General features: G+C 34.1%; 1 protein-coding gene across 1 annotated transcript in view; it reads left to right on the top strand.

Annotated features, from left to right (window-relative positions):
* LRRK2 (leucine-rich repeat kinase 2) overlaps window positions 1-23,966 on the top strand; it is a 138,913-nt gene that overhangs the window by 71,777 nt on the left and 43,170 nt on the right. Inside the window, exons 27-39 of the mRNA XM_012638395.1 lie at window positions 1,207-1,393; window positions 2,521-2,702; window positions 5,214-5,443; window positions 5,873-6,000; window positions 7,216-7,434; window positions 10,118-10,319; window positions 11,339-11,427; window positions 16,460-16,647; window positions 17,565-17,719; window positions 18,774-18,920; window positions 19,053-19,244; window positions 20,241-20,387; window positions 23,798-23,871. Coding sequence (XP_012493849.1) covers window positions 1,207-1,393; window positions 2,521-2,702; window positions 5,214-5,443; window positions 5,873-6,000; window positions 7,216-7,434; window positions 10,118-10,319; window positions 11,339-11,427; window positions 16,460-16,647; window positions 17,565-17,719; window positions 18,774-18,920; window positions 19,053-19,244; window positions 20,241-20,387; window positions 23,798-23,871 — 2,140 coding nt within the window. The remainder of the gene's footprint in view (window positions 1-1,206; window positions 1,394-2,520; window positions 2,703-5,213; window positions 5,444-5,872; window positions 6,001-7,215; window positions 7,435-10,117; window positions 10,320-11,338; window positions 11,428-16,459; window positions 16,648-17,564; window positions 17,720-18,773; window positions 18,921-19,052; window positions 19,245-20,240; window positions 20,388-23,797; window positions 23,872-23,966) is intronic.

Here is a 23,966-nt window from a genome sequence, read left to right as displayed (position 1 = left end):
GATTTCTAAACCTATTTAGCTTAATGTTTTTATACATATAAATGTTTTTATACATATAAATGTTTGATTTTCACTAGACAAAAACCTAACTCATTATTTTGATTTTAAACTTTTATATTAATTTTGTGGGCTATTGTATAGAAACAATTTAAGATTGTTTAATTAATTGCTACATTAGTATAATCAAATGACATAATGTTGCCTATCACTGTAATTTTAAAATTTCAATTGTTCTCATAGGTTGATATGTTGCCAAAATACTATTAGTTTTGAAATTATGCTTAAGTTATATTTGAGTGATATTTTTGGTGAAGGTTAAGATGATTTATGTTGTTCCAGGTTTTGGGGTTTTTTGTTGTTGTTGTTGTTGATTTCATGAAAAACAAAAGCCTCCTGTTAACTACGGATTCAGGCATCAATTAGATTTTGAGTGTGTTGTCATCGTAAATACTATTCTTTTTTTATTTTTATTTTTTAGAGGCAGATTCTCACTCTGTTGCCCAGGCTAGAGTGCAGTGGTGTAATCCTAGCTCTGCCTTGAACTCCTGGGCTCAAGAGATCCTCCCACCTCAGCCTCCTAAGTAGCTGGAACTACAGGTGCTTGCCACCATGCCCAGCTAATTTTTCTTATTTTTTTTAGTGACAAGGTCTTGCTATGTTGCCGTAGCTGGTCTTAAACTCTCAAATGATCCTCCTGCCTTGGCCTCCCCAAATGCTGGGACTACAGGTGTGAGCCACCATGCCTGGCCTTAAATACTATTCTAACTGTATCTATCATACGTTATAAACCAAATTCATAAGTTTATATGTGCAAATATATACATATATAGGCAGATAATACTTAACTATAATTTAGCCATAGAAGGTGTCAGACAAACGTAATAGCTAACTTAAATCTAGCTTTAGAATGTGTCAAACACTATTCTAATTGTTCTATGGTGGATCATCTCTTTAATCTACTTAATAATCCTGTAAAATAGCTACTGTCATCTGTACTTTATAGGAGATGGAATAACTTGCCCAGAGGCATAGTTCTTAAACACTGATGGTTCAACTTGAGACTCAACTCACGTGCATATTTGTATGTCAGCAATGTTACTTTTAAAGTTTTGTCTTATTCTCACTTGGGAGAAAATTACTTGCAATGTTATTTCATGTATTTTGTAAATACTCATTTGGCTTCATCTTGACATTGTATTCTTTTAGCTTGCGGTCTTTAGATATGAGCAACAATGATATTCAATATCTGCCAGGTCCTGCACACTGGAAATCTTTGAACTTAAGGGAACTCTTATTTAGCTATAATCAGATCAGCATCTTGGATTTGAGTGAAAAAGCATATGCATGGTCTAGAGTAGAGAAACTACATCTTTCTCATAATAATCTGAAAGAGGTGAGAAGTCATCTTTAAAATTCTTGCCAATTTTAAAATATGCTTCATAATTTGCATTATCAGAAATTATCATTTAAAAAAATCTGAATCTGTTATTTTATCTTGCTTTTTAAATAAGATGTAAGCCTACACTGTGATAAGTGGGTGTGGTAACATAGCTTAATTTCCTTAAAAAATCACTTTTGTATGATATTTTTGAAGCAATATGTGAACATATATATTTAGTTATGGTGCATGTAATGTTTTGTGTCACTAAATCTCCGTCAGATCTCTTAACAAACTCTCAGATACTGTGTATTTCTCAAGTTGTTGCTGGTTTCTATACTGTAACATTTGTTTTCCAGCTGTCTTTCCTACATTCTTAAATTTCTGCATTCCTTCCCCATGCTGCCCTTCACCCTAATGGGGCAGCCTTCTTTGCTTTGCTCCATTCTCTCTGTTTTAAATCTGAAATTGATTATCCATTTGTCTTAGAAAATAATTTTCAGGTTCAAGGTTATTGCCTGTAAAACCCCAAAAGAATTAAATATCTGATACTGTAAGGTTCAGAGAAACCATGAATATTTTTGGTACCTGATTTTTTGCCATTGAATGAATGTTTCCTATTAAAAATGTATTGTATATTGCTTAAAAATTTGGAACAGAAAAAAAAATCACTCTAATTAGGATGCCCGCTAAAGTATAAACATTTAATTGTATTTCGAGAACACTAAAGTTGCATATAAGTTTGTAGTGACTGCATCTTCTTGGTTTTATTGAAGGGTATAGGCAGTGTGAGGTAACAGAATGAAGCCACAGATAATAGATAATCATACATAACTTCTTTACTTTCAACACTGTGAGGAGATGAAGTATTTTACTGAGGGATATTGGATTTTTAAAGATTATAAATGAGTGACTTAGATTGTTTGGTGTTCAGTTCTTTATGTGTATGTTTTTTACGTTTTTAAACACATACTGAAAACTTATGGCAAGCCTTTGGAAAGTTTTAGAACTCTGTTCTAAGGTCGTGCAAGTTGCTGATGGAATCTATGAGCATTTCCTGTTTCCTATCATCATTCTGTTTCTTGGCAGCACACATTTCTTCCTTCCCACCAACAGGTTTTGCTCTTTTTTATTTCATTAAGATTCCTCCAGAGATTGGCTGTCTTGAAAATCTGACATCTCTTGATGTTAGTTACAACTTGGAACTGAGATCCTTTCCCAATGAAATGGGAAAATTGAGCAAAATATGGGATCTTCCTTTGGATGAACTGCATCTTAATTTTGATTTTAAACATGTAGGATGTAAAGCCAAAGACATCATAAGGTTAGATCATTATATTTCCATTTGTTTTTATTAAATTTGTTTCAGATTTCCTCTGTAACTTTGATGGATATATAGTAATGATTTTGGGAACAAATGAATAGTACTATTTAACATTAATATCCTAGGTGTTTCATTTAATGAATGTGTTTCTATGGTGCCACTGCAAAGATTTTCATTCCTCTTACCCAAGTTAATGTCAGGAGAATGGCTTCTCCTCCTCACCATTCTTTTCAGCAGAAATGGACTTTAAAAGGAAATTGTATTGCTGGTTGATCTCTTGTTACCAATTAAACAGTCTAAAGAAATATTGCAGGGTATAATAACTTCATGCTGCATTTCATATAGCAAATAGTTGACATATGCCTACTATATCTTAAAGCATTATAGTTACTGACATCATATGAAATTACTAACTTTGATTTTGCCTATGAGGATAAATAGTCTACTCACCTTGGTCATTTTGAAACCACCAAATCTCAGATATCACTGTTTGTGGTCTTTACATTTTAAGAACTTCAAATATCTTTGGTAATGGATTTTATAACACCTTTTGTTCCCTTTTAGCATGTTAGTCTTATTATTACCTACTCATAAAATCCTTTACTTCCTTTTCCACAAAGATACTCTGTTTACCTTGCCGGCCTTCAGCTCAATTGTCACCTGTCAATGTGACCTTGACTTGACTATGATATCCACCAAGGCAGGGACCATGGCTATGTTCACTCGCTAGTTGATTCTTGGCACCTAACAAAGCTTGGCACACAATTAATAATTGTTGAATTACTAGTGATTTACACTTATGCATTGTCATCTGCCCAAATTCTCTTAAAATTTACTTGTATATTTAACTTTTTGTCTCTTTTTATGAGGAAGGATTTGGTTTTCTGAATTCTTGAGATTGACTTAATTTGTTTTTGTTTTTGTTTTTGTTTTTGTTTTTTTTTGAGACAGAGTCTCACTGTGTTGCCCGGGCTAGAGTGCCGTGGCATCAGCCTAGCTCACAGCAACCTCAAACTCCTGGGCTCAAGCAGTTCTCCTGCCTCAGCCTCCCGAGTAGCTGGGACTACAGGCATGCGCCACCATGCCTGGCTAGTTTTTTCTATATATTTTTAGTTGTCCAATTAATTTCTTTCTATTTTTAGTAGAGACGGGGTCTCGCTCTTGCTCAGGCTGATTTCGAACTCCTGAGCTCAAACAATCCGCCCTCCTTGGCCTCCCAGAGAGCTAGGATTACAGGCGTGAGCTACCGTGCCTGGCCGAGATTGACTTAATTTGAAAGGAAAGAATTTGTTACCTTCCATGTTAAACATGACTACCTTTCATTCTATGTAATTACTTCCCATGATTTTTCCCTCTTGAAACTGGAAAAGATGTTCATAGACTAATAAAACTTAATTCAAGTCTTACTAAACATTTAATTGAATTAGTTTTCAGAGTATTATGCTATATTATCAAGCCAGTATATAATTAAATATTTTAAAATGTGGCTTAATATTTTTTGAAAAGACAGAAGGCCTGGAGCAGTTTAGGAATTGTAGGCATCATTTGCTTTTTTAAGAATGACTTTTTTGAAGAGCAGTGAATTCTTAATAAATCAATAAATCAAGAAAAATAATGTTGCCTTTGGTCATATCATCAGGAATGTTGTTCAGATTCCTATTAGTTCTAGGAATGGGTCAGTCAATATTCCCTAAAATTCAATTGTGTTATAGTTTGTTTCTCTAATTTTAGACTGTGGTAACAGTTTAGCATAGTTTATATCTTTTTATAGCCATCGTATTTTTGATAACATTTTAAATCTACTATTATTTTAAAGGTGGTTTTGTTTAACCACCTATAGCACTTCTAATTAGTTTCAATTATTTACATTATTAGGAATGGCAACATATTAACATCTGCTTATAGTGTAATAGTTTATATGTATTTATAAGGTAATCAATATGATCTTATTATCTGTATATACTATATATAACCATACATAATATATATGAATATATATCTATATATCATATATTAATATAAATGTACACACACATATACAATAAAACCAATATGACTTCATTATCAACCATTAGTATAACAGTATACATGTGTATCTACTTTGGTTCTATGTCATGGACTTTGTAAAATTTTATACTTTATGATTTTTAGGGTTTTATTTGTATTGTTTAAAGAAATTCCACACACACACACACACACACACACACACATATTGCATTCTAATAGTATTGCAAACTTATTTTGGCATTTTCATTATTTCTGGTGATAGTGTAACATGTCATTATATGTGGTAATGCTACCAAACATTATCAAATGCACTAAAATCACTAACAAAATATATGCATTGAAAGTCATGTACATTATTAGTTATAAGAGCTGTGAATTCTTTTGTACACCATATTTTAGCACAATCTGATATTTTAAAATATTTAATGCATAAGAAGAACTCACCTAAATCTCAAGGGTGTTGTTAAGCAGTTGATTATTTTATTTTTATCTTTCAAATACCAGGTTTCTTCAACAGAGGTTAAAAAAGGCTGTGCCTTATAACCGAATGAAACTTATGATTGTGGGAAATACTGGGAGTGGTAAAACCACCTTATTGCAGCAATTAATGAAAACCAAAAAATCAGATCTCGGAATGCAAAGTTCCACAGTTGGCATAGATGTGAAAGACTGGCCTATCCCAATAAGAGGCAAAAAGAAGAAAGACCTCATTCTAAATGTGTGGGATTTTGCAGGTATTTATTTCTCTAGGATTTTTAAATTCACCTTTACATTTTATTAATATTTAGAACAGGGATTCAAAAACTGAGTTTTCTGTTTCAGTACCTGAAGAGTTGGTAGATTGTGTAGAATTATGCCAAAGCTATTCAACTTCTAATTTTACCCTGGCCACAAGAATGGAGAAGTACATGGAGGGAAATGTTAGGAACAATTCGATGCCAGCTGAGTGAAGCTAAGTACTTGGTTGGTAGCTGACACAGAGGCTAAAAGTTGTCAACCCCTAGTAAAAAAAAAAACCCAGGATAGCCCTGTGAACATTGTCTGCTGATTGTTTTCTTAGTGTGCTGAATATATAGTGTTACCCCCACCCCACAAATTTTTTTAAGAAAGGATTCTTGCCTATTGTCCATAAGATTAAAAACAAATCTCCAATTTTTATTTAGGTCGTGAGGAATTCTACAGTACTCATCCCCATTTTATGACCCAACGAGCATTGTACCTTGCTGTCTATGACCTCAGCAAAGGACAGGCTGAAGTTGATGCCATGAAGCCTTGGCTCTTCAATATCAAGGTGATCTCTTCTAATCCTTTGAAAATAGAAAATAATTCTAGGGTTTGTGTGTGTGTGTGTAAGGTAATTTATTTTGAGAAAATTGTTGCTTCAAACAGTCTCTTCAAATAGTTTCTTGAAAGAAAATTAGAAGCACTAAAATTTTGAGTTGGGAAATTTTCAAAGTAATTAAGTCTTGACGTGAAAATGGCGTTTTCCGTATTGGTGATTACTATTGGTGCCTGCAACGTTTTATGCTATGAAACTTGAAAATATTTATGTTGACTATTTTTGATTATATTATTTCTTAAATGGAATATACATTTCTCTACTTTAAAATAAACTATACTAAAGAAAAGCAGTCTGTACATCACTAGCTATGTCTTCAGTAGCCGTTTAGTATGAGGTCCTTCAGGTTATTATGTTCTTATATCTGGTGTCTACTTTTTGCCGTTTTTCTACGATTTCCTTTGGCATCATGCTGGCAGCCATTCTTTCAAATACCATGGCTTTTTAGAATGGAGTCTAAAGTAAGAGTGCTTGCCCCTTGAAGGATGCTCCAATGAACTCTTCTGTGAGTTAAGTCCTTAAACAGGTTTTTGTCAGGATGTTTGGGCAAACAGGACATTTGGGCTACATGCAAGTTTGTTTTGTAATTTGAGTGATTTTTTTTTTTAACTTTTCTTTTTTTGACTTTATTATAGTTAGCCAACATGAGCAAATATTACAGTGGCAGTAATGCTTGCTGTAGTGGCTTTTTTTCTTTCATTGTAGACACCAAATTGAATGACTTTAAAATGAATTCAGAAGATTAAATTCATGGATATGGAAGAGAAAGTATAAACCGTATTATGTTACTTTGATATAGTTTAGGGGTTTATGAAATGCTTGTTTTATTTCAAAGCACATTTAGTGAATAACCCATTTTAAGGTGTGAACATAAGAGAAGAAAACCTACTTTTCTTGTGTTATATGCTACTACCGTTATATAGGCCACCTCAAAAAGTGATAAGTATTGGATTAACAAGGAGCCTAAGAATGACTTTTCAAAATTTCTTAAGGTTATAGTTTTCTGTAGGTTTAGGGAAGGAAAGACAATTGTTATTTTCTTCTTCTGAAGTCTTTTATTTTCTCATTTCCACTCAAGTGAATTTCATGGAAAGCAACTATCAACAGAAACATAAGCAGTCCCCATTTTAAAGCAAACACAAGATTATTTTACATCTGTCCCTACAGGCTCGTGCCTCTTCTTCCCCTGTGATTCTTGTTGGCACACATTTGGATGTTTCTGATGACAAGCAGCGCAAAGCCTGCATAAGTAAAATCAACAAGGAACTCTTAAATAAGCGAGGGTTCCCTGCCATACGAGATTACCACTTTGTAAATGCCACCGAGGAATCCGATGCTTTGGCAAAACTTCGGAAAACTGTCATAAATGAGAGCCTTAATTTCAAGGTAACATGGTTCGTGTCTATGTAGTCCAGTAGATTAATATAATTTATTAAGTCTCATGTTATGCAACTATTTAGAAATGTCAGAAGTCTTGAGAAGAGAGCAACTGTCTTAAAATTGTGGGTTTTTTTCATAGCTATTAACATTATTTCACTTAGTCCCTATTAATTTAGCTCATTAGCGCTAATGATCAAGATTGTGGCTTATAACTAGAGTCTTATTTGGCCTGGGCAGTCCTAGCATAATTATTAACAGTATCCCACTACATTCACGAAAGCATTCCAATTTGGATGATAAATTATATGGTCACCTTGGTTATCACTCCATCTTGGCCAGTTAGCTTCGTTCTGTTCCCTTTACACAAATGATGCTTCTATCCTAAACCTAATGAGCCATTTATAAATGTGATGGTCTTTGTGGTGCCCAGGGAGAGAATGTTATGTTTGTATCTTTCAACACACGTTTGTTACAGTTACCGAAAGGTTTTATTGATGGCGGATTGATAGTGGCATTTTATGTAAGAAGAATGACATATTTATTTGCAGATTTTCCTACTCTCTTGTGGGACATATGATTAGAGAGTACTATGACTTTAAAAAAGCCCAAATATACAAAATTTATTCATCCAATTAATCTCTTTATCCAGGTGGTTTTCTTCAAGAACTTTTGTTGTTAGAGTATTTTAATAGTTTTTCTTTTTGTTGTTGCTTTCAAAGCATATGTCATATCTTTAAAAAAACTCATTAGAGGACGAATTTGTTTTGAAAAAGTCTGAATTTAATTGAAACAAAATCTGTAGATAAGGTGGTTGGTTCATTAAGCTGTATTAACCCTGCTTTTTTGAAATAAAGATATCACTATCAATCAATTGGACCAGTTGTCTTTCAGCAATATAAATGAACTACTTTGAAGACAACTCTATGCAGGAAGTAAAACAAGTGCTATGGGAAATGCCAGTATTATTTAAAGAAAAATATATATTGCTAACAGATGTATCATTCTGGCATATTTGTTTGAAAACTCAAGTGATTGCTTTGTAAGAACAGTGACTCTTTCAGATGACCCAGGACCAGTGAGCCTGCCAGAGCTTGGATGTTCTTTCTTCCCTGAGGTGCTTCAACCTGTATTCACATAGCAGATTTTAATCTATTAGAGATCATTATTTTGTCCTCTCATTTATTGTTTATCTTTTCCTTTAATCTCAGCTCTTTTGTCATCTTCTAATCTTTTCCTGTCTCACCCTTATTAACGTGTGTCTATGCAGACTCTCTAAGGTAAAAGTTTGGCTCTTGGTGTAGCCTGTTGGTGAACTGATAATCAACCTAAAAAGAGAAGCAGGACAAAATAGAGTTCAATGCCAACAGTACCCTCTTCAGTCTTGTCCAGCCCATTAGCAGAGCAGACCTCCTTTGCTGGTCCTGTGACCTATCCCTATAAAACTCATGCCCTTTCTATTTGATTTTCTTTCTGCGAGAACCTTGTTTAGTTCTATAGATAGGTTTTCCTCCTTGAATTAAAACATAAACTTCATCGAAAGTTCTATTTCATCTTAATTGATAAATAATGAAGAAAGGGAATATGAAAAGTGGAGGTTAGTGGAATTATGTCTAATTTACTGAGGCAAGGGGTACATGAAAACTATCTTTGTAGTAACCTTTTGCAGGTAAATATGGAAGTAACTGTTATGTCTGCTGTAAATCAGGATCCTTAAGGTTCTCTTTACAAGTAGAAAAAGAGCAAGTTATATTTTTGTTTGTATGTGCTGAATTTCTATTTGTAATAAGTTTAAGAATTTAAGTAGAAATTCTGATTGGTATTGTCAGGTAGAAAGAATACGTTATTTTCATGGGTCCAGAAGTAGGGAGAGTTTGCCATCTGGTGGTTCTTGGAGGCATTCTGGTTAGTATTGTTGAGTTACCTTTCTATTTAAAATTATATTTTAAAAAAAAGGATTGGAAAATATTTTTATTATAGAAACTATAATCTTAAGGTCATTCTTTTTAAAATCTTATTTTATATATTTCTCAATTAGTAGACAGTGATTAGTATTCAAAGTGTAACAGATCAATTGTCATTCTTATGTCAGAATCATTGGTGTTTAAATTATTTCTCATTTTTCCAAGTTTAAAATTCCACAAACCTTGAAAGCATAACTTGGGTGAGAAGATTTTATGCCTCCAGGTTTCACTGTTGATATGTATATTCCACCTATATAACATTTTGCAAATAGGAAGTACAGAATTTAATGTTTTTCCTTGGGGCATATTTTTACCTAATAAATTATGTCCAAAAGCTCTTGTAATATATACTTATTTCTTATGCTAACATGTCTGTTGCACATTAAGTTTAATTTCTTAAAAAATAAAAAAATCCTTAATTATTTGTTAGTGATTAATCTTGTTTTTTTGCTATGGAATTTCTGGATCGCTAGATAAATATTTCCATACTGTGTTATTTGATAGTTCTTTCCAAATTGGTCACTGTGTCTATAATTTTCTTATTTTAATTTCATCTTCTTTATTCCTTACAATTTAAATAGCTTTACATCACATTTTGATTTTATTCAAAAACATGCTTTGAATAGTATACTTGTTTCTGTAGAAACTGTTGGCACTGAATTTACCAACCACCTGACAAATATGTGAATAAAATGGATTTTTACACCTTGTCATTTGTAATTTCATAGATCCGAGATCAGCCTGTTGTTGGGCAGCTGATTCCAGACTGCTATGTAGAACTTGAGAAAATCATTTTGTCGGAGCGTAAAAATGTGCCAATTGAATTTCCTGTAATTGACCGCAAACGATTATTACAACTAGTGAGAGAAAATGAGCTGCAGTTGGATGAAAATGAGCTTCCTCATGCAGTTCACTTCCTAAATGAATCAGGTTTGAGTGTTTGTTTGTTTCACATTTTTTTCAAAGCTCAGATGTCATAATTTATAACAGTGTTTCTGAATCTAGCATAGAATTTACATTCAAACGTTAAAAGACTATCTCCATAGTTCTTTAATAGGCCACTATTTTTTTTTCTTTTTGGAAGATCATCATGTTCGTGGGTGTTGAATCACGCATCCTGTCATAAAAAAAGAAATTTAGAAATCATCGAAGGTCAAAGTAGTGGAAAGAGTCCCTGAGAAGGAGTTAAAACATGTGAGGTCTAGAACTTGGTTTTATTATGCAGGAACCTTGAGCACAGCCACAGCCTTTCATAGTGTCAATGTCAAATGAATTTAGTGCATGTGAAAGTTCTTTTTATACTGCACGGGAGAATTATTGTTGGATTGGTCTAACTGGGACGCTTAGCAGATCTAGCTGTGTGGCATCACACGTGGGTCTCAGAGACAATAACTCTAAAACCGACTTTTAGTGCTATTTGAGTACTTGATCAGTGTTACCTTGCTAGGGATATGTAGGTTGATTTGTAGTACTAGAGTAAGTGGCTGGGAAGCTGCTTTTGATCCCTAGATTCTGTTGTATAAAAAATATCTTCATGTGGATTACAGTCTGCTCTGTTCCCCATCATTCTTAAATCAGATATTCTGATATATGATGTGTTTCTTATGTGTATTTGAAAATAAAATGTCTTTTAGTGTATATTTAGCAAGCTAAAGAGAAAACTATGAATTTCTATTTATTTGTAAATATGTGCTCTGCAATGCATGCCAGTGTCTCAGATATGCTTATATATGATTATTTTATATAGTTTAAATATACTTCATTGTAATATTGGGACCTTAGAGCTTGGGAACTAGGATGTACAGGTTCTAGTCCCAGCTCCACGACTAACTATGCTGACTTTTCCTCATCTGTAAAATGAGGAGGTCGGGTTAGATTCTCTCTAAAGCCTTTTGATATTGGTATGTTCTAGATTCCATGTTTCACTGTTTGATGAATTTTTACTACAGGAGTCCTTCTTCATTTTCAAGACCCAGCCCTGCAGTTAAGTGACTTATATTTTGTGGAACCCAAGTGGCTTTGTAAAATCATGGCACAGGTTGGTGTCTTCTATTTTTGTGGCATGGGGCTTATGATCAAAGAGTAGAACAGATGGCACCTAGAGCATTGAGCATTTTAGAGTTTGTGTTTAGTTAAGGCAGAAACCTTTGAGTATAGAAAACTGAAGAACATTTTACATTAGAAGACTGCTTGAAGAGCTTCATGAAAGAAAGAAAGATATCTTAAGAGCTCAGCTTCATGTCTTCTTTTCAAGACACAGAAAGATGTTTGTATCTCTGTGTTCCATACAGTTTTTCTAGATCCTGGGCATATCTTTTGTTTTGTTATTGGCTTAGGCAGTAGAATGAAGGCTTTATGAAAATCCTTGGGGTAAATGCATATAAGAAAATGTAGTTGGCGAGGCTGTGAAACTTCTGTCTAGATAACATGGGAGGGGAGTTTTGATTAAGTGGAATGATCTGAGCTCTAAATGCTTACAATTTCAAAAACTTTGGATGGCATTGGTTATGGCTGTCTTTTCTCCGTATGTGTTTCATATGGAAAATGGTTTCTTCTCCCAATGATAATCCCATTACCAATGAGTTTATATTATTTAGTTATAATAATTCATCTCTATGAGTTTGTCACAGTAAAGCTAGGAGCAAAATACACTACTTCAGTATTTTTCAACACTCTGACGTTTTAGGTCAGATAATTCTTTGTTGCATATTTTAGGATGTTAGCATCTTTGGCCTTTACTTTCTAGATGCTAGTATGACAAGTTATGACAAGCAAAAGTGTATCTAGGCATTGCCAAGTATTGCCAGGAGGGTGCAAAATTGCCCCAGTTGAGAACCATTAAACAACCCTTTTGTTTATGAGTATAATTTATAGTTTTGCATGTGACCCTGAGTCCCTAAAATGATTATATCTTTGTATATTAGAAAAACCTCTTCCAATTAAACCACAATGGTAATTAAGTTCCCTCAGAAAATCTTGAGTAATTGTTCCTAAATTCCATCTAAGGCAAAAAAGGAAGATATTTTGTGGAGGGAACTCAGTTGAGGCTAAATCCTATACTACGGAACTTGAGAGCATATTGAAACATTATTGTAATTGGCAATTAATTGTAATGTGTCAGTTGTTACTGCTTTGGTAGATATTTTTAAATCATATTTTCATCCTTCTGCACATATACCATGGGAAGTGTGATTTTATTGATCTATTAAATAATAATGGAGCCGGTAGAGTAGTGTGGTTGAGAGCACATGCCTGGGAGTCAGCTTGACCTAGGTTTAAATCACTTCTAAATACTAATTGGCTTTGTGACATTTCTTAACATTTTAAGGTTTTCTTTCTTCATTTGTAAAATAAGGATAATAACAATATTATCTTCTGTATTGCCTCCCAACTTCAGTATAAGTGAGCAGAAAATGTTAGCTAATTATATATTTGACCTTTTTGGCAATTTAAGGTATGTTATTTTAAGAGAGAAAAAAATTCAAAACTGTAGAGATGTACTCATGTAGTTTTGGAAAATGTGTCAGGTATGAAGCCAAATAAAAAATATGTGTAGGTAGATGCATCTTGTTCAGTAAAGGGAGTTTTAAATATACCCAGCAGATTTTGCTGTCCTACGTGGCACACTGTACCTATCAGAAAGTTACCAAACTCTTGCCAAGAAAAGGCTACAGTTGCCCCCCTCCAAAGTGGTGTGTTTCCATGTGACTTGAGAAGATTTGAGGTTGCACACATATGGACAATATTAGGGTAGGTATATCTTTTACAGTAGAGTAAGGAAGAGGCTCGCATCAGAATCACCTTTATTTAAATAAAAGCAGATTTCCACTATGGCTGCAATAGCATTCCTGAAGATTCTGTGGAGTAATTAAGTTGAAACTTCACGGAAGTTCTTTTCATTAGCATAGTTATAATAATAAACATGGTAATTTAAGTGGACATTAAGTTAAGAATTTGAACAGCTCAAAGTTATTTTGAAAGACAGATTTAAAATGTCAATAAAATGGTAATTTAAATTTCTTATTAATCTAAAAAATAAGTACTATCATTTTTATTTATGCTGATAAATTGAAATATGTCATTTTCACTAAGGTTTAAAGGAATGGAAGCTATAACTAAAGTGAAACAAAGAGTGACTTGTCTGATGCCTGTCAGCAAAAATAAATAAGAGTATTCACCTCCACAAATCATTAAGGCAAGGGCAGGAATAATTTCATGGTGCAGAAGCTCTAATGAGCCCACCTACCTTGTATGTGCCCTGAGCTGTTAGGTCGCTAAACTTATTAAAAAAGCTTCCATCAAGGGAAGGAGAAGTTTGCAAGGCTCATTTAACTGTATGTTAAAAGAGATATGAAAGGAACTTACTGAATTGATCAAGTGGAGCATTAATAAGCTCATGTGGCCATTTAACCTTGATAAAAATACATGGGAGAAATACAGAGGACTATGGAAAATTCTCTTTCCTTGAATAAGGCCATGAGTTAGCAGTATCAGTTACTAGTTTGAAAGAATATTAGGAGGTCTTTTTAAGGTAACAAAATTAAGATTTTATTGCTATGTGATAAACCTGGGGCTTAAAATGCCAACAGTTTATTGTTTCTGAGTATTCCGTGGGCTGACTGGGCTCAGCTGAGTGGTTCTGCTCCACATGGTGATGGCAAGGGTCATTTACCTGGTTTCATTCATTGAGCTGGGCTGGAAAGTCCAAGAAAGCTATGCTCACATTTATGGTGTGTTGATGCTGCTCATGGGGCCCTTCCTATGGCTTGGCTGGACTTCTTCATGGCATAATGATCACAGGGTAATTGGACATCTTACATGGTGGCTGGTTACCAAGAGAAATGAAGCAGAATTTTCCAGTCCTCTTAAAGGCCACACCCCAAATTGGCAAAAATGTCAATTCTACCACATTCCAGTGACCAGAGCAACCACAAGGCCAGCTCAGGTTCAAGGGGAGGGGAAATGGACTCCATCTGAGCAGCTTGCATATATAGGGAAAGAATTGATGGTGTCCATCCTTGAAACTATCTACTACAGATAGTGGTAGCACACTATAGATCTAACAGAAAAATCAAGCACAAATTCCTATTAAAATGAATTTGTGTAAGTAAAATAAATTAGAGTAATTTATAAATTGCTATACATTTATGAGGGGTTACTATGTGCTTTTCAAAGATCATCTTATTTAATTCTCACAGCAACTCTTTGAAATGGTACTGTATTAACCCTTAAGTTGCAAATGAAGAAACTGATGGACAGAAAGTTTAAATAATTTATCCAAAGGTATACATTCAGGAAGAGGGAGGTCGGGCGTGGTGGCTCACGCCTGTAATCCTAGCTCTCTGGGAGGCCGAGGCGGGCGGATTGTTTGAGCTCAGGAGTACGAAACCAGCCTGAGCAAGAGTGAGACCCCGTCTCTACTAAAAATACAAAGAAATTAATCGGACAACTAAAAATACATAGAAAAAACTAGCCAGGCATGGTGGCACATGTCTGTAGTCCCAGCTACTCGGGAGGCTGAGGCAGAAGGATCGCTTGAGCCCAGGAGTTTGAGGTTGCTGTGAGCTGGGATGATGCCACGGCACTCTAGCCTGGGCAACACAGTGAGACTCTGTCTCAAAAAAAAAAAAAAAAGGAAGAGGGAGAGTTAGGATTTCAAACCAGGTAGTTTGACTGTAGTGCCTTTGAGTTCATGCATTCATGGGACTAACATTCAAATGAGAGAAAATTAATAATAAATAAACATAGTATGTCAGGTAGGACAGGGTGCTACAAAGAAAATATAAAGTGTGGTTGGTGATGGTGAATTGTCAGAGAAGGTCTTAGCACTTGGAATACACTAGAACAGCAAGCAGGTTTTTTCACTACCTAAATTGTAAAGCAAGTCAGGACTACTATAAAGTACACGGTATGGGACTACTATAAACTGCAGTTTCTATTATTTAACCAGCCATTGCACACTGTCATTAAATACCAATATGCTCACTCAATCATGCATTCATTGATTCAGTAATCATTATACATAAATCATTATACAAAATAGAAATAGGGAGATGGGTAAGACAAGTCTTTGGGCATAAGAATTTTGCAATCCAGTATTTCACTCAACTACATGATAACATAAATAATGTTAGCTACTGTTTAAGTATTCTTTAAACATTATAGATTTACTAAAGAAAATTAAGTGCAAACCTCGTTTTAAAATGAACTTGGCTAAGTAAAATAAATAGGAATATGTAGATAATTATGGCTAATATATGAGGGTTTATGACATACTAAAAATTGTCGTATGTACTTTGCATGCTTTACATGTGTTATCTAAGACAATCTAAGACAGTCACTTTTATTATCTCATTTTACAGAGAAGGGAACTGTGTCTTAAAGAAATCAAATACCTTTCCCAAGGTCACACAGCTAGTAGTAGAGCCTGAATTTGAACCTGGGTTCTGACTTTGATTCTTAACTACCGTGACAATGATCAAAGCTTAAAGTATGGTCTCTACGTTAGAATCATCTGGGTTGCTTATTAAAAAAGCAGATTCTCAAGCCTCAACCCATATGTACTGACCCAGACTGCAAGGAGAATCCAGCAAAATGAGTGGTTACTTTGAGAATCACTAAACTATACTACACAGCCTCTCTTCCTATTAATGGAAACCCTTCTTATTATGTAAATGTAAAGTAATATTTCTATTACAAACCTGTAGTAATAACAGTTTGGAAGATAATTTTCCTGGGAATATATTATTGATGAGATTGCAATATGGATGTGAGGTGTTGAATTGATGTGTTAATTTTAGGTAGGAAAATCTTAAAGTTCATTGGGTTCATAGGATGTCAATAATTTCTGATCTGAATTCACTCCCTTAATTTAGCACATTTTTTAGAAGTGGATGCCCTGCTGGGCTACTAGGCTACATGGCTGTGAGAGAAATTAGATCCCGTGTTGTACTTGACAGCATTAAAATTATTCTGATCACTTTCACTGAGAAAAGAGACATGCAGTGCTTTAAATTTGCAGCATTTCAGAAAATGAATTCTAGTGATTGTTTACGATTTGAATCTTTCAGATTTTGACAGTGAAAGTGGAAGGCTATCCGAAACATCCTAACGGGATTATTTCACGTAGAGATGTGGAAAAATTTCTTTCAAAAAAAAGGAGATTTCCAAAGAACTACATGTCACAGTACTTTAAACTCCTAGAAAAATTTCAGATTGCCCTGCCAATAGGAGAAGAATATTTGCTGGTTCCAAGCAGGTAAACCAAATCTTAAAAATTGAATTACTCTATGGAAATTGAATGTTTATTATATTCTTTTAGTTGTCAAAGAAACTTTGGTCTATAATAGATGCACTAAATATATTTTTTCTTGATTCTATGTAAACTTTGTACTAAAGTGTAGCATTTACTTTTAATGAAAACACTACATTTGACGCATTAAAGATACAGTAAATGACTTGTTTTATGTATTTAATTCCTATTTGGCTTGCCACTACTTAAATTATTTAAGAAAGGTAAATAGTGGAGATTATTGTGGGGAGGCAGAGAGAGAGAGAGAGAGTGAGTGTGTGTGTGTGAGAGAGAGAGAGAGAGAGAGAGAGAGAGTGTGTGTGTGTCTGTGTGTGTGTGTGTGTGTACGTGTAACCTTACATGGTACTGAGAGTTTATTCTATTAAACAAGTCCTGGGTAGATAGTAACTTTTCAACAGAGTTTTAAAAGAATTGATGGTATCACAATGGAGGCCTAAGTTTTAGCCTTATATTACAGAAACTTTTCTTATTTCTTTTCTTTGTAAGCAACTGGGAAATGTTATAAAGTAATATGATGTTGAAAACTGCAAATTACTCTTAAAGCATATATCTATTTTAAAAACATGTATTTTTTTGAAGTTTTATGTAATCTCAACATATGTCTATGCATAACCAATTGTAATAATTTATTTATTAGTGTACATAGAATTACTAAAAAATTTTATGCATCTACTACATCTGAGCATGCATTTGAATTGATTGAATGACTTGAATTTTTGATGTAGGAAGAGCATGTAGCAAAAGAATGTTAGGAGAAAAGTGTAATTGCTTGGAATAATTATTGATTTCAAGCAGTAAAATCCTTTGGTCAACAAGGTTGGGTGTTTTATGACACTATAATAATAGTGTCCTTTTGCTTCTAGTTTGTCTGACCACAGGCCTGTGATAGAGCTTCCCCACTGTGAGAACTCTGAAATTATCATTCGACTATATGAAATGCCTTATTTTCCAATGGGATTTTGGTCGAGATTAATCAATCGATTACTTGAAATTTCATCTTACATGCTTTCAGGAAGAGGTAAGTATTTAATGAAGACAATATTTAGAGAAATTGGAGAGAAAGCTTATTAAAGATAATATGCAATTTTCTCAGAGTTTACTTGTTTGGAAGGCAGCTGAAAATTAGAAAATAAGTTCATAAAACCTCAGAGTGGGCAATATAAAGACACACAAATACATAAAAACTCATGAAATTTGTCAGGGACAAAATTTCTGAAGTCTTTATTCAAAGCCTATTTGTTATTATTTTAGACACATTTCCAATAACTAGCAATATTTTCCTTTCCAAGCCACAGCAAACTAGAAGTAATAGTTTTAAAAGGTGGGATTATTATGAGTCATTACGTTAAATACACACACACACACACACACACACACACACTCACACGTGTGAACAACAACAACAAAAAGAAACAACCACTGTATAGTCAGGAGTTTTACTTGACAAGCATAATAGGTCCTGGCCATTCAGTGTAGGGACTGTAAGATCTCTATTCTGCTGCATAATCCCTGAGATTTACAAAAAGAACAAAAATGGGTGTTTATAATGGTAGCTCTTCCTTCTAAAGTAAATAAAGAGACATCTTAGTGCTCCAAAGGGAAAAATACCATTTTTTGGTTAAAAGTAAGCTTTAAACAGGTGTTACTGGTTTCTGAAACGAACCTTATCTTGCTTGGAATTAATCAACATATAAGTATAGTTACATTGCATTAAAAATTTCAAAAATTTTGGGTCTAGCATGACCATCAACTTGTTTTTAAAAATTATGAGAACTTATTTATGATTCTCTTTCTTCATCTGTTAAGCGTATTAAACTGCTTAACAGGATGAACCTGAAATGTATCTTAATCTACAGGCCATTTATTTTATTGCAAAATTAAGGATAAAATATTTAATACAATGTTAAATAGATACAGATGAGGGCTCGTATTAACAATCCAGTACTTTCTTTTGAAACAATTACATCTGTATTACTGTCATTTGTGGTGTGTACAGTAGTTTTTTCCCCCTTTAATTTACAAAGTAGTTAATAATTAATGGAGACATTTGGATCCATTTAAACTTCTTTCAGAACGAGCACTTCGCCCAAACAGAATGTATTGGCGACAAGGCATCTACTTGAATTGGTCTCCTGAAGCTTATTGTCTAGTGGGATCTGAAGTCTTAGATAATCACCCAGAGAGTTTCTTAAAAATTACAGTTCCTTCTTGTAGAAAAGGTAAGGAAATTATTTTAAAAACTTTGAATTGTACCACTAAAGAAATCTAAACTTTGTAGTTCCCTTTTTCTAGCTTTGCAACAGCATGAGGTTTAGATAAGATGTTGATGAGCTCTTTCGTGGATTCTGTAGGCTGTATTCTCTTGGGCCAAGTTGTGGATCACATTGACTCTCTCATGGAAGAATGGTTTCCTGGGTTGCTGGAGATTGATATTTGTGGTGAAGGAGAAACTCTCTTGAAGAAATGGGCTTTATATAGTTTTAATGATGGCGAAGAACATCAAAAAATCTTACTTGATGACTTGATGAAGAAAGCAGAAGAAGGTATATTTTGATACAACTTACAAATGCTTTTAAGTAATCCTTCAATATTTGTGAAGTGACTTTTTTTTTTTTTTTTTTTTGAGACAGTCTCACTCTTTTGCCCGGGCTAGAGTGAGTGCCGTGGCGTCAGCCTAGCTCACAGCAACCTCAAACTCCTGGGCTCAAGTGATCCTTCTGCCTCAGCCTCCCGAGTAGCTGGGACTACAGGCATGCGCCACCATGCCCGGCTAATTTTTTCTATATATTTTTAGTTGTCCAATTAATTTCTTTCTAATTTTAGTAGAGGTGAGATCTCGCTCTTGCTCAGGCTGGTTTCAAACTCCTGAGCTCAAACAATCCGCCTGCCTCGGCCTCCCAGAGTGCTAGGACTACAGGCGTGAGCCACTGCGCCTGGCCAGAAGTGACTTTTAATAAATGTAAAAATTATTCTTACCCATAAGGGTTGAGTTAAAATATAGTATATTCAATGATAGTGGCAGTTTGGAAAAATAAATATTTATTACCAGTAAAATCTTGTGTTCTACATTCAGAAAATGTTGATTTGAGGGTTTAATACTGGCTCATTGAGCAACACAACCTCATCTGTGAAACAGAAGTTCTAACCACACTTATAAAATAGTTATGAGGATTAAAATAGATAATACGTAGAAATAACTGACCAACATTTCTGCCATATAATAACTGCTTCATGAATGTGGCAGAAACAGAGAATAGATAACTTCCTAGTCAGATATCAGGTAGTTGACAGCAGTTAAAAATTCTGCTCTCTATTGAATGAACGTAGAAATAAATTTTTAAAATTCCAAGTAGATAAATATTAAGTGAACCTTTCAAATCTTTTCAAACTTTCTAGAGAAATCTAGGATTCGTTAGAAAGGGAGTGTTTAGAAATTATAGAAAATATGTGATTAATTTTGCAAGTCAAAAACACAAATTTATGTATATCCCTAAATGTTCTTTTTATTAAAAAAAAAAAAAACTTTTATTACTTCTCAGGAGACCTTCTAGTAAATCCAGATCAACCAAGGCTCACCATTCCAATATCTCAGATTGCTCCTGACTTGATTTTGGCTGATCTGCCTAGAAATATTATGTTGAATAATGATGAGTTGGAATTTGAACAAGCTTCAGAGTTTCTCCTAGGTAACTACTTTTGTCAGTTGGAGAATAAAAATTAGCATGCAATTTTCTCCTTATAATTTAGAAAATATTCAGAGATCTGAATTATTAATATATCATCGTGGACTTTTAGTGTCTTCATGTAGATGTTATGTTTTTAATTTGGAATGATATATGATGTATTTAAAGTAATACAATGTTACAGATCTGGAATTTGCTTTGCACACATTCATGTAGAGTGGGGGCAAGATGAGGTTGGGACCATCATGGAAGCACAAATATTTATGAAGTATTGAACTATGTCCTTGCATTTGCTTTAATTGCCAGGATGAGGGAGGCAGATAAGGAGGTTTTCAGGTGAGTGAAGTGAAGTGGCCATTTTTCAGATGCAAAAGGACAGGCCAAGTAAAGGAGGCACACCTCTGTGTAGTCATGGCAGCAGTTGTATGACTCAGTATGACAATGCTCAATTTTCATAAAAATATTCATAAAAAGAACTTTTGGAATTATAAAAACAGATGTGTTAAATTGGTAACCTACTCAAATCCTTTTCTTTCTTTTTTTTTTTTTTTTGGTGTGCTGAACTGTTTATATTCTTGGTACCATGAATTCAATCAGTAATTTTCAACAATGTATGATGGAAATCACTGAATTCATGTAGCATGTTTAGGTGTTTATTAAAAAAAACATGATAACTATGTTCCAGTATTCTCATTTCTATCTTTATTCCTTGGGCCTATTCTATCATTATACATGGATTTTGAGGCCTAAAAGATGTTTCTAAAAATACTCCGTAAACTTAAGAAGTTGAAATACTGACACATTTTAAGTACTTTTGGAAAGAAGCAGTTGAGATATGATATGTTACACCATGTCATTCTGCAGAATACTTCCTTGGTTTCTCTTCACTCTCACAATAAAAGCTAGTGTCCTTAAAATGCCTGTGATGCCCTGATCTATCCAGCTCACTGTTTATCTTTTAAAGAAAATTATTTTTTTAATTGAAAAATATATATATATTATGGTATACAATGTGATGTTTTGATGTATGTATACATTGTGAAATGGAGAAATCAAGCTGTTTAACATATACATTAACTCATATACTTTTTAATGGTGAGAACATTTAAAATTTACTCGTAGTAGTTTTCATGTATATAATATACTGTTATTAACTGTAGAGCGATATACTCAAGTTCTAAACATTCCTGGAGGTCATTGGGAAGTCTATGAAAACCATTGGGTTGATTTAATGTAAAGTATTTGAGGACACTTCTGACTTTTTGTGTACTATTTGTTGTTGTTGTGTATACACATTTAATTTTAGTTAAATTACCATAGAGATAATGCTTAAAATCTATTGGTCAGGGCATAATATTATTAGAAAATATCATCCAAAATTTGGGACATGGCATGTAAAGTTTAGTAAACCCCTTTATACTTTTTTTCTTCACATTGATTAGGAAGTTTGGAATAAATTCAAATACTTTGGAACTCAGTAAGTGAATTTGTTAGTAATGGCAGGTTAACACAAAATGCTAAATTGTCAACGCTGAGTCCTACATCTTAGCCACCCCTAACTTCAAAATGATTCAAAGAATTCAAGCAAGTGCCAGAAACAGTGTATCCTTTCTCTGAAAGAACCCCAAGCCGTCAGACATAGCTGCCCAAAATATTTCTTTTTCCTATATAAAGATGTGTTTCAGATGAGTCGACAAGTTTTAAGTAGTGTATGTAGAAACAGTATTCATAAAGGCTGTTTTGAAGTATCTTTGTTTCATACTTAATTACACAGATAGGAAAATGTTTATGTGATTACTCTCCCTTCCCTAGCTCCATATCCCATAAACTTGTAAATTTCATGTTTATTTACAGAAAGCAGTCTACATCAGGGTTTCTCAACCTTTGCACTATTGCCATTTGGGATTGGATAATTCTTTGTCATTGGGGGCTGTCCTGTGCATTGTAGGATGTTTAGCAGCATCCCAGGCCTCTACCCACTAGATGTCAGTGGTATTTCCCTCCTTTCTCTCTCCCAACAGATGTGACAATCAAAACTGTCTTCAGACTTTGTCAAAAGTAGGGGGTGAGTTTAGTTGAGTACCATTGATCTAAACAAATCAGGTATATTTTTCTAAAAACATTTTACAGATAGAGACTCCCAATATCTTTATGCTATGTTGATCTAGGGGAAGGTCCCCAGATCATCCCTGCCCTCTGCCCAGCTGCCCCCAGCACATACTTTTCTTGCAGGGCAAGAGTGAATTCAGACTATCTGTTGACTTTTTCCTTCCCAGATAGTGGCAATTATTTCCAGTGACTTATATGATACATCTTAATAGATGTGAATAGATTTGTTTTGTGAATATATTTTAAAATATAAATGCATGGAGTTTTGTCTGAGGAGGTATGGGCATACCTCTTGTTAGATGGACTAGTTTTTTTGGAGAGTCACAATAGACAAGTACTTTAATGGTGTGATTGATGGGATTAGGAAGTTTTCCTTGCCTTCAATTTTCTTTCCCACCTAGGTGTCATAAATATGTAATATAATAGCAGTTCTTAACCTTATTTTAGTTTGTGGTCACCTGAAGGATATGACAGTCCATATTCCACATTAATGTAGCAGTGATTTTAAAATAGGAAAGGGTTTTAAAAATTAGAAATCTCTCCATGAAATTTTGATATATCTCCCTAGAGTATGTTTCTTCTCTGTGCCCCATTAAAATTTTTCTTTGTTATCAGTAGCTGTCCAGATTGAGGGGAACCAGAACAGATGAATCTATTATTTAAGTTTCTGTCTCTCCTACCCATTTTCTCCCTTCTTCCTCCGTTTGCTTTTCTTCTCTTTGTTCTCTCCTGTTTACCCAATCCTATTTCTTATTCCAATACTTAACTATTCCAGTAGCATTCATTTCCCCTTATTCTCAATACCAACAATATTAACAAATGATTTAAAAAGTCAAATATTGATTGAATACTGGAGGGACAGGATGAGAGGATATTAAGACTGTTAAGATGAAGATTACTCTTAACATATGTACAATCTGGTAGAAATACAAGATGTACTCAAACGAGTTATTTATTTGTTTATTTATTTTAGTATATATTGCTTCGAGCATAAAATAATGTGTGATTATATATGTTCATTTTAGGGTTTAAAAATACACAATTAGGTAAAAGCTTCCCATAGATGCACAGTTTTACCACTTAGAAATAACAAGCTGTTGTTCTATTTCCTTGTAGATTTTTCTGTGTTTATTCACTTATGTATTAATGTATTAAGTGACTACATTTCCAGGTGCTATATGAAAACCATGAATATTGTACAAATAGGATTTACTATATGCCAGTGGAGAATAATAGTCCATGGGGTTGATCATGGTCAGTTTCCCAGGCAGTCCTCAATTTCTTGAATGTATTGGGCTGTGTAGGCTTGGTAAACTCCCCGGAGATTGGGATGATGGGGTACAGAGTTCTTCAAGGAATGCATAGCAAGGATGTGCAGGCCTGAAGGTACAAAGCATGTTCAGGAAATTTTGGCTGTTCTAGTAGGTCTAGAGCAGTTGTTCTCAACCCTGCTTGCTCATAACTATCACCAGG

Source organism: Propithecus coquereli, unplaced genomic scaffold, assembly GCF_000956105.1.
Source record: "Propithecus coquereli isolate 6110/MARCELLA unplaced genomic scaffold, Pcoq_1.0 Scaffold13, whole genome shotgun sequence".
Taxonomy (NCBI): domain Eukaryota; kingdom Metazoa; phylum Chordata; class Mammalia; order Primates; family Indriidae; genus Propithecus; species Propithecus coquereli.
Note: the sequence above shows the minus strand (reverse complement) of the source record. Positions and strands in the feature narration are given on the sequence as shown.